Genomic DNA, 18,964 nt, shown 5'->3' on the forward strand with positions numbered 1-18,964 from the left:
TAGGAATATATGGCCGCTTTGTAGGATCTGAGTCTTTAAATCTAGTATAAATATCTGTAAATAGTTCTTCTAATTGTTTAGTTAATTCTGAAGTAAGCTTTAGTGAATCTTGGGTAGTTTGTGTAGTAGCAGGGATTTGTTCACTAGTGAATGTTTGTGTCACTTGAGGGGTCTGATAGTTATAACTTGCTTGCGTTGCATCGATTGTAGTATTTTCGTCTGAAAGTTGTAATATCGTAGTGCTCAGTTCATTTTTGATTTCTTCTCTTATTGTGTTTAATTTATCAGTAGATAAAAGCTTGTTATGGACGATGGATCTGCGTTGGTCTGCTATTCTTTGCACTGAAAGGTGTGCGATTGAAGGGCACTTAGAGATTACATCTTGATGCAGTAGTGGCCTATATGTAGTTAGATCGGTTTCGAGTTTTGTTAAACGGTAATAACTTCTCATAATTTCTTCATTTAGTTTATCCGTCCATCTGATTCTACGTGATTGGGTGTAGTCTGTAATATTATTCTGTTCTGATGCTGTTGTATTTTGCAATAAAGCTCTAACTTCCTCTTTAATATCATGGATATCTTGGTTTTTAAGGAAACCACGCTGGACAATGGCACGGCGTTGGTCCCCTATTCTTTGTTTTCCTACCTCAGCCATGTCAGGAAATTCTAATATAAAACGTGCATGTAATGGTGTGAGGTATGATTTTGTGTTTATTTCAAGGTCTGTGAGGATGAAATAATGGCGCATGATGAAAATATTCATTTCCCTAGACCACGTTTTACGTGTGCGCCGTCCATCTAGGGCGGGCGCAGTAACTTTAGCTGAAATAGCCTCCTGCGCAACATCCCCGATGGATTGTGATGATGACGTAGATGATAAATGGGGTGATCTAAATTGTTGGGTTGATGAAATGGATTGTGGTGATGAGTTGACAGATGATATCACTGATGACGGTGGTGAATAACATGATGATGATTCATCATGTATTGACTGTGTTGCAACAGTATGAGACTGGGCAATTAGCGATACGTTGCCCCCCCCAGAGTACGAGGGGCAGCCCGGGCTCGTAGGCCCGGGGCGGGATTCTCCATCGTTTTTAACTTTGGTACCCGCCTGGGGTAATATTCTACTTCTTAGGCGCATCGCATATTACAGATAGTTTTTTTTTTTAACATTTACACAATATAACTTATATAATATATATATTATATGGTATAAAATATAAATGACGAAAGAATAATGATGAACAAAGAATGATAATAAATAGATGCGATATCAGATTATAGATATTAAGATAGGCTAGAGAATGACATAATATTATATTACATTATATTATATTTAAACAGTTTTAAATATTGAGCTATACTGGGGAAGAAAAGGAAGATATTATGAAAGAAAAATGTTCTTGGCCTGTGACTGGACCAGGAGCATTGGTTGTATCCATCTTAGTCTGGCCTCTCACCCTAAACCTGTCCGGCATGAGTAACTCTACCGGCTTAGCTTTAACGTTCATTGAAGCGCGCAAGCCCCACCACGACGACAACGTAGGGATACGACGGGGGGTTATTATTATTATTATTATATATATTCTAACACCCCAGTCCCCACCCTCCCTTCGAGTTAGTATATAGATAATTTATGGAAAATATACAGTAAATATATAAATAAAACCTCTACAGAATATGACGCTGGGGATGAGGGTTTTGCTAAAAATTTGAGTTTCTTTCTGAACCAACATTAATCAAATTAACTGTATGCCTTTGTTTGTGTTAAATTTTAACAGACTTTTTAATAAAGAAGATGAATCATTGGCATATCATATTTTGTGTTACCTATATGGAAGAGGAAAATTTTGTTCAAATTAGCCTTGTTGAACACTTATTACAGCCAGCGTATTATCATTAAGCGAAAGGTGGTTTACCGTACAAACTATCACCCATTAATTATAAATAGTAAATTAAATTGTACACAGCACAGTGATACTACGTTGGACGTTAGCCAAAATTATTTCAAGTTGTACAAGTAGGTGCGTCGTGTTTACGTTTGTCTTTACAGAGAAACAGAGATATAATTTTTTAATTGCCCCTAAATGAGGTCAGGTTGTATATTTGATGTGTTTCAAGAAATATAGTTATCCGTTTAAACCTGAGATTTACAGCCGGTTAAGCAATATAGAGATTGAGTTTTTTAAATAGATTATTTTTAAATTCAGGAGACATTATTTTGAAATGCCACTCGTTTCTTGATTAAAATAATGTAGACATGGCTTATCATTGTTGATGCAGACAGTCAATAGTCTACATTTGTTTTAAAATAGTACAATAGTTCACATTGCTATTGAACGCTAATACAGTTCATAGTATTGAGTCAAACCGACCATTCGTTCTGCGATATTAAAAGCAGTGCGACCTCATTTTGCTTCCTGGCTGTGTTTCGGGCACGTGCGTTTTCCCTGTGATTATTTACCTGTTTCGAAATACGCAAAAACATATGCCTATTGTACATTATTTTTCATTTCACTTACTACAAATGAAATAGCAAAAAGTTAGCTCAATGAATGGTAAAATTGCTCCTACTTGGTGATAATGAGGATGAATCTTTGTGAAGGCGTTAGATCAGTTAGCCAGATGATCTTTGTCCCTAACCGTCTCGACTTTAAGTAAATGGCATACAATTTACGAGCAGCCGTTTACGATGAATGGTGTAACACAATACGGTTTCAAAATAGATTCGTGTATCTGTGAACTAAATTACGATATAATCTATTTTCTCTATATGTGAGGGATGGTAATGAGTAGAAATTATGACACTGTAAATACATAAAGTTAATATTCTTAAATCATTACTTGCAGAGTAAACAAAATTCACGTTTAATTTATTCATAATCATAATATTAGCATACAATATAATTTTTGCTGATGGTTTTTCTAATTGGAAACAACTCAAACAAGAAATACGATCGTATACCTACATATTTTTTATTAATAATTTATAATATGCATAGAATAACAATATTTCATATACGCTACTAGCAAGCACGTGTATTGTTCAAGTTGAAATCTGGTCTAAACAGGGGTCAAAGACATACAAATGACTTCATTCCCTGAGCTCTCCTTGTAATCTAGACTGACCCAATTGTTTTATTATATAAATTAGATTTTAATTTCGCTGTCCATTCCAATTATTATAAATTGAAGGCTACTTCTTGCTTTGATTTGTTGGTAGCGTCTAAAATTATGAGTAGGTATGCTTTGATTAGCAAAGTATATAGGTAGGTATTATTATTATAGGTCATCAACTTTGAGTATTTTAATTAGTATAGTAGGTATCATAATGCAATTAAGTATGATACAAATTGAAGTTCCGAGATATTAAAAATAATATTAAACTCGTTCTTGTACAATATGTGGTTTTAAAATGTTATTGGTGCAGAATCTGATTCGGCCAGATACATATTATAATATTGTTTTATTTTAATTACGTCAAAGAAACAAGACATTGTTTTTACAACAATGTAGGCTTAAAAATTTAATTCAGTGGAAGGTAAATGTAAACAATTGGAGTAACTTCCGTACAGTCGCGCCTGCCTGGGGAATACGAGGCACAATGAGAGCTCAAGTTGATTTGTTTATTTTGGTCGGAACCCGTTACCCGCTTCAGCGAGGAATTAACGTATATTAGGTATATTGTTGACGAAAATTACATTGCCTGCAATGACCTATTATACTAGTAGACGCGGCATACGCCAACATCATTGCACTAAAAACAGCGTAATTAATACATACCTACTTACTAACGCATTATCACTTTCACTCTCACGCACGAGACATAATACATGTCTCACTCATGTACTTCGTAATAACAACTGCCGATTAAAATATAAAAAGAACGTCCAGCTACGACGCTGAATGGTGCGTGACTAAGTGAAACTCGGGCACTTAGCTGAGTTTTTTCTTGCCAAAATAGAGAGCGGGTAACGTATCTAGCCTTTTTATATATCATAGATTGCCTGTGCAAATATTACAGCTCGTTTGGATTTCCAATTGCTTTTCCTTGCAAATTGTAGGAGGTAAATAGGTGGGACTGGGAGACTTAAGGTAAATAGGTGGTGGACGATTATCTTCAGTGTTTTCTTCTGTTTAAAGATTTAGAAATTAGAGAATTAAAAACTTAGCTAGTGTTGAGGCAGACGTTAAACAGTTTTTAATTACCTGCAGCAATTTCAAACATAAATTATAAAGTCGCCTACAATTATTTATGTACATAAATAAGTCGTCAATCTTTATTTGGTTGCTTGTTTATGATCTGTTTTTATTTTAGTTTTACAACTTATTGTAACATGTTATTTGATGATCTCGTAACTTTAGCAGGGACATATTTGGTATTTAAAATTTTTACAAATAAATCAAGCTCTATATATTTTCTATTTCGATTTTTATAGCCATTTTTAACAAACTTTCCAGCCATATCTTCCTAGTTTACCATTATACTTGAAATAAAGGATTCTTTGCCCCTATATATTACTAAGCCACAGCTGTGTGAAAGCCTTTCGCAATAACGCGATATGAGACTACGGACATTAGCACTCGCCTTCCAATAAATATGAGCGGTTGACGCGTTGTTCTATGGATCCTATCATAATATTTATAAAAAATATGTATTTCAAGTTAAATGTTTGTAAAATTAGAACATTTACGACGTTTTACATGAGTAATGACGAGTGCAATACGGTACATTTGCATATAACATCAAGAATATAATATTAAAATATTGTTTTTTGTATGTCTCTAGGTTTTGTTCACTTAAGTTTGTATTATAAATACGTAGTTGTGTCAAATTTTTTTACCTATTAAAATTGAATTGTCTGACCGTTATTTTTTTTAATATACCACTAACATTCAATTTTTAAACCGGATTCATTACTTAGCTGAAAATAAAAATTGAAATAAACTAAATAAAATTATGGGAGATAATTTACTACATTTAAAACTTGATTGATTTGAATGGATTCTATAACGGAAACAAGTTTTAAGAAACGTGAACTCATTTAATTATTTCTAAAATTATTAGAGTAACGTTTATTGTAAAATAGTCAGGTTTCAATATTGAAGGTTATTTAATCAAAATAGTTTCAATCTATAGATGCTCGTAAATTTGCTTGGTAATAACACAGTATTCTAGTAGTACCTACCTATATTGTGGTAATAATGCCTATAATATAACGTTGCAAGTTCGTAAATGTTGTAATAAGCGTAATAAACCTTACGGAATTTATATTTTAATTGAACTAGGAGTAATTAGGACTCTAAACTGCATTAGTAAAGAGATGAGTGAAATACTCCACAGTCCTGCGACCTGGCCGGCGTCAAAGTGTCGCGTCTCCACCACTTGCCCTCATTCTCTCGCAAATTGACGCAAATATGACTTAATCCTTTTAAGAACTCACTTTACTACGCCGCACTTACATATTAACTTATGTGTGACCTCAGACTTATAATACAAATCATTTTCACTTCTCATTTATACACCCTATATATCCCAGAAACATGCGATTGATTTGTGTGTAGTTTGGCAAATTAACAATGAAATAAGACTTTAACTAGGTACTGTTTATTAGTCATTTAATAAGCTCTCTCTCTACTTCATCTTTAATAGAAATAGATATGCAACAAAAACAATAATCTGAGAAAGTGATGCATTTAAAAAGACGAAGACATAAATGCATGTCGTAAACTTAATATACACATTGTCGATCAAACGGCTATCAAAAACTTATCTCAACTTCTGTGTGCGTCAGACCCGAAGTACTAAAATTTTAGTGCCCTCATAGCTTAGTCATGATATCTTCTTTACAACAAAGGCGAACAATGTTAACATTGTCCAGCTCAAGTTCAAACAAAACAGTTTGTTGAACTATTTACTATAAATATGAACATAATACAGATAGAGATAGGACTAGATCATAACTAGATTCTGAGATTACCGAACTTTCATCAATTATGAAACTTAAAACGTTTTCAGTCTCGCCGCAAATAATATGTCCGTTTCCAATTTTGACGAATAAAATCTCAAATTATTATAGGGTTGATGTACCACTAGTTGACCATTTAAGCGGTTTTATCTTTAGCTATATATAAAAAACGGGTTATTTGTTTTACGTTCAATGTTATTTAAGGAAACAGATAATTGAATAGTCACTGCAACTATTGTTCTTAGTATCAATTTGATAACCTTTAAAGGTTTTATGAAAACTACTCTGAAAGTTACTTCTGCTAAAAGTACCAATACCTGACCACTGATCACCAATATCTGACCATCATTGCTCTAAAAGTTGACCATTTTCAAAATGGACAAAATGTCCTTCTTCGAACATTAGTTTTGTTTAATAAATAAAAAAAGTCTGTATTTATATTGAAGTTTATTTTATTAAATGTTATAAATCATTCTTACAATACTGTTATTAATCCTTAATGACTATACCTACGTACCATACAATCTTTTCTTCTTTCGGTTTTTCCTTCGACACCCAGTAGTCTTGCCATTTCTTGGAAGTTGTAGCAAAGGGCAAGCGTTCAGTCTTCTTTTTTAACGGAGAATTAGAAGGCCATATTAAATGTTTGCCAAAAGCTGGGCTTATTTGCTGTTGCATTTTAGTTATTAAATCTACTAATTTGGGCGAAGGAGGTTCAAGGAAATGACTGACTGAAGTTGATGTTGATTCGAGATGCATTGTTGGTGTTGGAATAGGACTTAGACGGCTTATATGGTTTGTTAAATTAGGTATAAGCACAAAAAAAAAGCAAGTCTTTCTTAGCAAAATATAAAGAACCAAGAGCTGACCATACTGGTCAACAATAGGCGAAAAATTGTTTTTGTTGCTCCAAAAGATAACCAGGCCGCTAAAAATCATGAAAAACTGTTCATGCCAAAAATGAAGCCGAAAGTCTATAACAGAATAGTTCAACATTATGCCTATAACAAGACATATAAAGAGTAATCGATTGCATTCAAGATAAATTAAGATTTCCCAATCAACTCCCGATAAAAAACTCTTAGTAAAAAATGTGATTACTTACGGGGCACCTACTTAATTACATCTTCGTGTTGAAAAAATGTCAATATTTCTGACCAATAGCAGCAAGGTTTATTTTTATTTTATAGATGATGTTGCTTTATAGAAAAAACAATAAACTATCATCTGGGGCTGCCGTATTTTCTTAATTGGCGCGTATATTTGAATTTTGGTCATGTATTGGCGCTTGGTCAGCTAGTGGTACATTGACCCTAGGTCAAGTGGAAATTATACCAGTACGCTAACCATTATTACCTACGTTATAATAGTGTTCTGGGGGCCTTAATTTCGATTTCTTTCCTCAAAATACTTAGCAATAACCACTTGTATAACAGTAACCTTATCTTTTTCCCAGATTTACACAGACTGGGCGAACCATTACCTAGAGCGAGCGCGGTCGCGGCGTCGGGCCGGCACCTCTGGGGGCGGCTTGGCTCGCGACTGCGCTGACGGTCTGCTGCTTGCTGATGTGCTGGAAGGAGTCACCGGCCAGAAGGTGCCGCGAGCACACCGCAAACCGCGGAACCCGCAACAAATGGTAAGATATATCTATTTTCGTCATAAGTATACGTATTGGCAATCAACTCATTCCTGTCTTGCTAATTAGCCAATCAGCTTCATTGTCTTAATGAACATTGAGTCTATGATCAGACCATTTATACAGATATGGCTTTAGTTTCTTCATTTATATGTATCTAAATGTTAGAACATATTGTGCATGGTGTAAAATATAATCTATCTTCAAATGTGAAGTTGTAAAACTTCACACAAGATACGTAAATATGAGGCAATCAAATTAATAAAATAACTATTATAAACTTTTTATTACTATTGTTATCATCAATTGAATAATAATCAACAATTATAAAATTCTCGCCATTTCCGGTATCATGACGCTAATAACGGGAAATAATTACTCTATTGATCTATAAATATATTATCTATATTTAAGCGCATTTTGCCTGACTCAAGCAATAATAAAATCAATTTACACGGAATCTGTAATAGGATTAAATATATTTACAAGTTATTTTGAAATAAATACCACATTATTTGTCATTCCAAACAGTCGTTACTACTTCACTGAATTAGGTAAGAACTGAGAACATTCCAACTTGGGTAATATTATTAATCTTCCACACGTCAAAATAAAACTCTTAAAAATTTCCGGTGTTATTGTTTATTATTGCTTCGCGATCAAAAATGAAAGCAACGCAGCGATATTTTGTTAGCTCGAAATAGCTATCGACTCACAAATCACTCAGGTACCATACGGAGCCTGCCTTATATGAGTATAGGTGTCAACAAAGGTGCTGACGTCACGATGAAATATGTTCATACTGATTTCATTCTTACAGCAATGAAATACGGGGCATATTTGCACGAAATCAAACAGGTGTGGATACGTTTATGGGATAGGTAGCCCACAAACCCAAATCTCATAGCGTAAAACGCTTTGGCTTCCGGCATGGGTTAGTAAGAAAGTGCTGATAAGATTTATTGGTACTCACTTGAAACTGATGATAATATACAATAATTGTCTGTAATGTTCCTTTGGAATTATTGAGTAATGTTTGTAACGGTTGTTAATGTCCAAGGAGAGTGTAAATAGGGAATATTTACATAATCAAAGAAGGTAAGTATACTAACTCAAATAGATTTTGATCAAAGTATTCATAATTTTCAAAAATGATAATATAAAGATTGGAAATTACCTAGTTATAAAATTACCAAATATAGGCGTGAAATCTCAAAACTGTACCTTTCACATTTTATTAATATACAACTTTTAGCACACTTTTAGAATACATATATGTTATTCTCAAAAATATAAATAATCATGCAGTTTATAACTTTTGAAGAAATTTATGACTACGTGTTACATTCCTACGGTTTGTTTGTATTCAGCTCAATCGGAAGTTAAGTATTGTTCGAGCATGTGTTGAACGAAACATGGTGTTTTGTAAGCTATTTCCCATGCTACAGGTCAAAGGCACTTAATTACAACAATATATTAAATTGATTAATATTTTATGTTTACTGTGACAAGACAATTTGAACAGAACAATTAATTATAAAGCATAAAGTAGTTGTCGTTATGATTGTATACTAACCAGACGGTAGACTATTATAGTTGATTGCTATTTATACTAGGTATAACATAGATTTAACAGTATAATTTTTTGTGTATGTATCCAAAAATGTACACTTAGTACAAGTAAAAATTCCTTATTTTTAAATTTTATAAGTATGTACCAGTTTCAGCAAATGTAGTAACATAGGTGACAATGTAAATTACTTTAAAATTACATTTCGTGTTGTTAACACCTATGTTATTTTATATTATGTACTCTACCATGACTCTACTAATATATTTTTAATTCAATTTATTCAAATCATAATATTGTATAAAATAGGAATTCCATCAGTTAATTACAATTTTATTTTATTGTGATTCCCACAAACATCTTTAAGAATCACAAAAACATTTAAAATATTTGAAACAGTTTTTTGCGAGGCATCCGTGATCCAGCCAATGACGAACTGACAAACAAACTTATTGTTTGCTTGTCTAGTCTGTATTGCCACATGATTTATTATTGTGAGGTAAAAGGTTAAAAGAAAAAAGTATTGACAATTAACTTTTTGAAATGAAAACAGTTTTAAAACTTCCATTATGCGTTTGAATTTATTAGTTATTGGATTGGAAAAAGTTAATAGTGTTCTTAATTGTTATTTAAAGTTTATTGGTGATGGCCGATGTTTTTAGAATAAAATCCAATCTTATAAAAACGTTACTTTGCACTGGCCAGCCATTTAGCAGACACAATCGGTGCTGTCAGTACCAACATCCTTAATGTTCAGTTTAATGGAAAAGGTACCTATTGAAATTTGTAAGTGCACTAGATCTTTACTCTCTGTGTTGTATCGAAAAAAAGCTGAAATTGTAATCTTTAGAAGTTACAGTTTATGTATGTATAATAATTAAGTCATCAAAAAGCTATTTGTGCTTTATATCCTTTGGGATTGCATTTTACTCTCATATTGGCAGTTGGCAGCATCATTGCACTTCAATACGATATGAAATATGGAATAGACTATAATGTCCTAATGTCAAACTAATATGTTACGAACATAAATTAAACAGCTTGGGAATTAAGGATTTCTCAATGTTGGATGAATAATATTCAGCTTGATAAGCTTCGGGATACTTTTTAGTTTGGCAAGAATGTTATGATATTCTAATATAAGTATTTACTCCATGGGACGTAGAGCAGTAAGTCTCTTTTAAATAATAATTTTAATTACAAATATAATCACTTTCTTGAGAGAAAGCCCGTGTTTAATTTACATCAAACGGTACAAAAACCTCTTATTAATACAATCGATTGTCGGCGACAAACCCGGATACCGCTAGCGATAGCCATCGTATTATCAGTAAATAATCAGAGAGATCTGCGCAAAGGCTTTGTTATTATATTAAAGGGACTATTCTCAAGTGTGTGCGCTTAATAGTGTTCGAAAGTTGTTTGGGAAATGTGTCATATAAAATGTTATAGTCAAATAAAATTGTACTTAGATAGGTATTGAAAATATTTTAAGATAAATACCCACATGATAAGTTATTTAAAACAATGACGAATAGAAATTTACTACCGTTATGTAAATAAAAACAGTCCTACATATGAAACGAGAATAGCAATTTGAGATAGCAGATTTCACTCGTTTCCAAATATTTATTTAATCCTATGTACACCAAAATCCGCTATGATTTTTGTTTTGATAGGATTCATTCGATTTTAATTGAAAATTGTGTTTTTTTTTATAATAAACATAATTTTCAATTAAAATCGAATGAATAAGATAATATAGGTAGGTACTATACATAGGTACTAGTATTTTTATTATTTTTTAATTAGTTATTGTGCGATTATTATCCATGTCATTGCGTATAAAATTAAGTATTTTTTTATTTATTAAATGCATACAGAACGACACTTTCCAAGTTTAGGCATGCATCTTAAAATTAATAAGGAGTGAAAATTTCGTATGCTGCACATCATTCAGCAAATTTATTTTTTACGCTTATCACACGAACGAAGCAAATTATAAATCTTAACGGCCAATTAAGAAATAATACAACTAAAATTAAACGGCTTCTTCGCTTAAGTGGTGTCGTCCTCAAGTGTTAATTACCCGATTACTCGGTACGTAATGCATCTTTCGATTTCATTTCTTTAAAGCTCGTGAAATGTGAGCTCATTCGCGCGTTTGCCTTGTCGAGTGGCGGCTGCGTCGGAACCCGCAACCCGCGACCGCGACGTACCATTGTCCGAACTTTGAATTATCGACATGTTTAACTCGATTAAATTGAAACGATCTTGATAACTCACGGTTTCTTTTCAATGAATGTGATTGTATTGTGTTCTAATTGTGCTTTAAAGTTTGTGGCCTTTACTGTTTGAGTGCGAATTTGTTAAGTTTTTAAGGATAAAGTTACATGAACAGGTTTGTTTTATTTTACGCTTCGTAGTATAATTTAGTGATTGAATTACATTTTGAAACTGATATCTTATCAATTTTAAAATATCAGTCACGATAAAATTTTAATAAAAATGAATTTTTAGTATCATGATTACCTCGAAAACTTATCAAGTAATAGTGGGTAGGTATATAGAAGTAATCTGTAAAAGTAACCAGAGGAAGAAGTTGAACTTAAATGCATAATATTTATAATTAAAAGATGATCATTCATCGGTTATCATTCCGATATGCAAATTTATAAAGTAACTGCATAGAAAGTCCTCTGAGGTGACCATGAGGTGACAGTTAAGACGCTACCTATAATAAAATTATTTTAAATTATTGCAATAATAGTAATTAGTTAAGTAAAAAGTTAGCTTAAAAAAAGATCATTCAAAGCAAAATAAACAAAACATTAACAGCTGATAATGCCATGCCGCGGCCGGTGCAGTGCAGAATATAGAAAATCAAAAGCTTATAAAGTTTAAAAAATTCATGAAAAATTCATAAAAATTCAAAATTCATTCAATCATTCATTTTTTATCATATTTTTTCTTACTAGGTAATTCGTATTTATTACCTAATTCAAAGGTAAATTTAAATTAGAGTTATTTTTACACACTTAAAAATAAGTTTTAAAACGTTCTCTAGTTTGATTTATCTGCAGTTAAAAATTTGGTAGGTACCTAAGTAGTCATTGATAAATGCAAAGATTTTTATGAATTTTATTTTAAAGTAAAGTTACATCCACAAAGACAAAAAAATAACATTATTGCTTCCATTATTGACTAATTAAGTCATTGCGTGTTTCAATAATACCAGTGTCAAAGAACACATGGAATACCAATGAGGTCTGATCTCGCCATGCATCGGTAATAAATTGTGGGTGAAGAGCAGCTGTAAAAATGATATCAAATCACTTTTGTAAAGTTAAGTAACGTTTCACACATACTGCTAACGACAGACGTTCTTATCATCGTGCGTACTTTCTCAGAAGCCCAAATCGTGTGTATATTTTTTCAGAAATGCTTCGTTGTTTGTTTTCGGTATTTAAAAATAAACCCGTATGAAAAATGGAATATTAACACCAAACAGATGTTTTATATTGTTTGATGTTGCATTTATTTTTTTAGCCGAACTTTTCTAACGTAGATCCCATGTCTCGAAATGCAATCTAAGTTGTTGTACAACCACAATGTTGTAAATACTAGACTAAAAGCTATTTACTCAGGATACTTTATGTTAGTGTCTCTAGTTTCTAGTTTTAGTTAGCTTTTAAATGACTCTTTTATATATTCATAAAAGTTTTCAACAATAAAATAACTATCGTCGTTGGATAACTTTTCCAGTGACGGATTAACCCTTAATCAAATTAAGCAATTGCTTAGGGCATCACGTCTGAGGGGGCACCAGAAGAAGCACAAAAAAATCCGTCCGAAGGGCATCACGTCTCACTCTCACGTCACCAAAAACCACACCAAAAAAAGTTTCTAGGACTTAAGTTGATAAATTAAATGTAGAGATGCGGAAAAGAGGAAAAATATACAAACAAACAGCAGACAAATTCTCAATCTTGAATAAAATACCCGATGCCGATAAAATGTGTGTGATATTTGTGTCCCGATCAAACTGCAGAGCACAGTACAATTTACAAATCTAGTAAACACATATCACCGAATTAATAACAGAAATTCAACAGTTTCATTCATATGTCATAATCTATACATATAATAAATCTGTAGAAGGGTCAATTCTGTACATTGTAAATATTGAAAAAATAAATAGCAGGGGGTGTTACTGGATCGATACCAAGCCCAAATATGTGATTAAAAAAATTTTTGTCTGTCTGTCTGTCTGTCTCTCTGTATGTTCAGGCATCACGTGAAAACTAACGGTTCGATTTCGATGGAACTTGGTATAATTATTCCTTATTATCCTGAGCATAAAATAGGATACTTTTTATCCCGGAAAAATACGTAGAAAAAAAATCTTAATTTTTCCGCGCGGACGGAGTCGCGGGCGGAAGCTAGTATGTAAAATAAGTCCCAGACCCAGTGATTCGGCTCGCACAAGTTTACATCAAACACACGCACAATTGTATAAAATAATACATAATGATAAGATTGAATCAGCTTTCCCTAATGTGGAAACAGCCCTGCGTATATTTTTATCGCTTATGATTACAAATAACTCAGAGGAACGTTCTTTTTCAAAATTAATAATATTAAAAAATGAAAAAAGGACAAAGATGATACAAGAAAGGCTCAATAATTTATCGATATTGTACATAGAGTCCGATATATGTATGTTAAAAACGTTAGGCGTTAATACTATCTTGCGTGATTTCAATGCTCGGAAAAGCCGCAAGGCGCATTTCAATAAATAAATAAATTATGCTTTGGTTTTTGAAGTGAAACTTCTTTATCGGGGTTGGAAAAAAAATTTAGTGTAACATTTTTTTGTTACGCGCCATCTTTTTCTTATTACTACTTAGGGGAAGTGGGCCCAAAGAGGGCACCTTACCGGAAAATTAAAAAAAATGAAGTTTGAAAAGAAGTTAAACCATTTATTTTTTTGCAAAAAGTTCCATTAATAAATACTTTTGAGTGCTAAGTGGTTAAACTTGTCAAAAGTTAAAGTATATAATAATTATTAACAGTTTACTAAAAGCCTACGATTGCCTGCTTTGCCCGAAGGGGAGGCCTAAAGCGGGCTTTCGTTTAGGGCAAAACGGGCAGTAGTTGGGTAAAGTGGGCAGGCCTGGATTTAAACAGCAGATTTCAAAATATACAGCCACAAATAATATATATATCTAATAAATAGAGTAAAAGACAAAAATATTTTATAAGTTATGTACTTATTTCAAACAATCACACAATTATTTTTAAATTTAAATATGAAACAAAGGAACTTAAAAAAATAAAAGTCTCATAAAGTCTCATAACAAAATTAAAAATAAATTTATAATTGTCATTAATGATGAAACATATTATAAAGGTCAGCATAACATGTGAACGACAAGTATTTAAACAAAATAAATCCTAAAATAATGTAGGTAATAGGTAGGTATACAAGTTCCATAAATTCTTGTTTAGACAGCCCGTTAAATAAAGAGTCCACGTATTCCAAAAGCTCCATACCTTGTTCCGTAGAAAAGACAGTAGTAAACCTAACAATTAGCTCATTACACGAACCCGATTTAAGATGTCTTTGCAATGTCGTTCTTGGAATCCCATATTTAGTTGCTACTTTTTTGACAGGTTTTCCTAACTCTTGCACTTCACGCATTGCTTGCTGCATAGTTGAGCATTGCCATGAGGCTTGTGATGTTTTACGCTTATATTTACTAACCATCTGAAAGGAAAAAGCAAATTCTAAAGCAAAAAATTAACAAAAGAATGTAACATTTTAGCGGACGGGGCAAAGCGGGCGCGTGCCCGCTTTACCCTGCCCGCTATGCCTTTTTCGACATTTGAAAGGTTCAGACGAAATTCTAGCCTCAAGATTTTTAGACATGTGGATTTTTATGGAACCAAAATACAGCCAGATAGCCACTTAATAACTAACAAATTTTGGTTAAAGGATTGTAAAGACCAAAATAAAAAGAACACATATTACATACCTTGCAATATTTTTCAAAAATCATCGAAAAACATTTATTTGTTGCAGCTTGTAAATGCATGCTCGCAAGCGAATCGAACGAATGCCGCGAGGTGGGCTAGGGGTGCGGGGATCGTGCTCATGTGTCGCGCGCGCGCCATTATTTAAAATTTCGATACTATACTGAGTGCCTGCTTTAGGCTCTATGCCCACTTTAGGCCTCCTTCCCCTACCTACTAAGTTGCAGATAGTAAGTTATTTTTTGAAAAATAAGGTCATAAAGAAGTTTCACTTATTACGTGTGTACACGCACACATTTTTATTATTGTCGCACCTACTCCACTTCTAAAGTACGTTACATCTCATCATCTTATTTTACAAAAAACTAATGTTTTTAGGTGGTAAAGGTTAAAAGACTGATTCTAGTTGACATACGGATAGGGGGGCCCACAGGCATGGATTGCTTAGGGCATCTAGTAGTCTTAATCCGTCACTGAACTTTTCTACTTAGCGTCGTATTAAAAGAATGTCAATAAGAATTTCTTATTACTAATATAAGCGTCGTTTATAAGAAAAATACGTGCGTGAAATAGTACGAAGCACGTGTAAACGCTCCCACATTGTCTCCACATCGTAATGTGTAAAAAGTACAGCCGCAGGCGCCAGTCACACTCCGTCGCCTTGAACTGTCGGCTTGAAGGAGCAACAGATTTAATGTCAGGGAGCTTTGCGTACCTACTGTACTTGTACTCGTAAGCCGTATTCATAATCGCCAAAACCAGACCCCGAAGTGGGACGCGCTGATTAATACGCTCGTTTTAATTTTTTGTACTAGCTCACTTGACTAGCGTAAACGGGTCAAGCGGGTACTCGTTAATTATGTAAATAACAGAATCTGTCGTCGATCATAATGCTATTAATCATCCTTTCGTTTTTTTTTTTTCAGCAATATCTAGTGTGCCGATTAGTTGGCTAATTTAACGGTCTCTATGTATTTAGATCTAGGAAAGATAACACGTCGAATACGATGTGAGATTAGTATGATGTATCATGTACCTCATATTATAAAGTTTAGTCGAGGCTGTAGTTTTCCTTCTATTTATTGTTTAATATGATATTTGTATCAAGTTGCTCTTAAATGATGACTCAAATCGTTAAATCTCGTTGCTCATAGCAATTTCATTGTAAATAATAATGTTTTTGCTCATCGCAATTAGAGGTCGGCCTACGGACGATTCTGGGAATTGGAGGGTAACTAGTAATGCATGTACGAATAACTAAATTATCAATTGTGTTCTTAGAAGCTATATGTACTATTTATAGTTGTTGTTACTCATTGTTGAAATTATTTAAATGTTTTTTGTAGGAATAATATCATGTCAATAATTATTTTTTTTCCTTTTGAAATTAGTTACGCATAATAAATACCATACGTTATCACTAAATAGTATAAAACAAAGTCGCTTTCTAAAGCTTAAATCTTTAAAACTACGCAACCGATTTTGATGCGGTTTTTTAATAGATAGAGTGATTCAAGAGGAAGGTTTTAGTATATAATTTATTATGTTTTAGACAAACCTGGCGAAGCCACGTGCGGTTAGCTAATAGCTAGTAATTTAATAAATTATGAACAATAATATGAAAATATCATGCCTAGTTAGTTGTAATATAGAATTTTTATACATTTAATGGACTGCTAAATTTCAATGAAAACATAAAAATTCAGCGATCGTATATCCAATTTTCAATAATTAACTTCCAAACTCAATTACGTATCAAGTCCACACCTGCAAGGGGCTTGATACTGCACTTTTATTGTTGCAATAATTTTGGGTTGGATATTTATCTTATCTAGGCTGATAAATTACTATAAATATTTCCGTTTGTTTGCCAATTATTGCCGATAATAAATTAAGGTTATCTTTTAGGTCGGGAGAAAACGCGAAATTTGAAAATGATAAATAATTTACTTTGTGATCCAACTAAAGAATAGTAAGGGTCAATGGCCTTATTGTGTCAATTACGTGTCAAATATTATTATTTGAAAACTTTTTTAAAAATAACTAGGTAGGTACTATTTATATTGCATTAAATTTTGACTACTCTTACATCAACTTTTAATACAAAGTAAGTACACACGCTTATTGCTATTAATTTAGATTATAAATTCATCTGAATTAACACTTATGACTTCACAAAATACTGCCGAGTCGATCCTATTCTTAGTTGTATCGTATAATAGGTATGTACTATATTTATCTTAATGTTATTCTATGTATATTGATCTGGATTTTTTACGATAATCGCATTCACCAAATTTTGTTGCAATTTTTTATGCGATACTGTGATAAAAATATGGGCTTGCTAAACAAGATTAAAGTTGTGATATCTCTATATCGATTTGATAGCATTTAGCCGACATTAATTATCTAATCTATCTAGAAATGGGGCAAGTATATGAAATGATGAGTCCATTTGCTAAAATGGTGATATCACGAGGCGTTGGTAGCACGTCTTCGCAATTGTCACGTCCTCTCAGAAATATAACACGCCTACAGTTATTATCATAGTTATTTCACAATGCAACTTTAATTTACAACATCTTTATTGGCCTCAATGAAATATATCATTATTATTATGTTCCGCATATTTTGAGAAAGTTACACATTACAAATTACAATCACTACCTACATAGTATAAAACAAAGTCGTTTTCCCTGTCCTATGCTTAAATCTTTAAAACTACGCAACGGATTTTGATGCGGTTTTTTCTAATAAATAGAGTGATTCAAGAGGAGGTTTTAATACCTATATAATTTATTAGGTTTTAGACAAAGCGGGTGAAGCCTCGGGCGGTAAGCTAGTCGTCTATAATACCTAAACAAAATTATTCCTGGTTAAATCTGCTTCATAATAGGTGTATTAATAGTTTATAGGGCATTATTTTTTGGATACAAATCCATACTAATATTATAAATGCGAAAGTAACTCTGTCTGTCTGTCTGTCTGTTACTCGATCACGCCTAAACTACTGAACCAATTTGCATGAAATTTGGTATCGAGATATGTATTTTGATACCCGAGAAAGGACATAGGATAGGTTTTATCCCGGAAATCCTACGGGAACGGGTTTGCTTTGAAAACGCGGGCGAAGCCGCGGGCGGAAAGCTAGTATAATATAATTGAAGAATAATAGTAGCTTAATGTAATCATAATTAATTATAATATAAAAAATTATAATATAAAAAACGCTCTTGTAAGCAATCATTGAAAAACGATCGATCCGTACCAATTTCGCCAAGCGAAGTTTTTAACTAAAACCGGACTCAAAGAAGGAAAACTTATATCAAAATCAGTTCATTTAGGAAGTGTTTAGGGGCAATTTACCACAAGTTTTTAATGCAATATTAATGTACCTATTTAGGAATTCATAGACCTTGTACTGTATCGAGTATCAACACAAATTGCCGGTATTCTAAACGAGCTTGATTCTTCTATGATTGGTTGTCCTCAATTTCGTACTTAGTTATGGTCATATTATATATCATTCTTTAATAATATTAGAGAAATAATATGTAAATACATAGGTAGCAATAAACATGTTCTTCAATTCCTTGTATGCTCACAATACAGGTTAAAATGTTTTATTTTTAGAGTCTTTTATATTAACACCGACATAATCGATAATCTGTTGGCTAGGAATTTAGAGACAGATTTCGAATTGAAAAAAAAAATATCTGCTCTGTTTAAGCTTCTGAAGTTGATAAT

General features: G+C 32.7%; 1 protein-coding gene across 6 annotated transcripts in view; it reads left to right on the plus strand.

Moving 5' to 3' along the window:
* LOC123703402 (protein sickie) overlaps positions 1 to 18,964 on the plus strand; it is a 136,217-nt gene that overhangs the window by 41,666 nt on the left and 75,587 nt on the right. For all 6 annotated transcript variants that reach the window (XM_045651357.1, XM_045651366.1, XM_045651374.1 and 3 more), the window contains exon 2: positions 7,429 to 7,611. In XM_045651357.1, the coding sequence (XP_045507313.1) occupies positions 7,429 to 7,611 (183 nt within the window). The remainder of the gene's footprint in view (positions 1 to 7,428; positions 7,612 to 18,964) is intronic.

Source organism: Colias croceus, chromosome 2 (genome assembly GCF_905220415.1).
Source record: "Colias croceus chromosome 2, ilColCroc2.1".
NCBI classification, from domain to species: domain Eukaryota; kingdom Metazoa; phylum Arthropoda; class Insecta; order Lepidoptera; family Pieridae; genus Colias; species Colias croceus.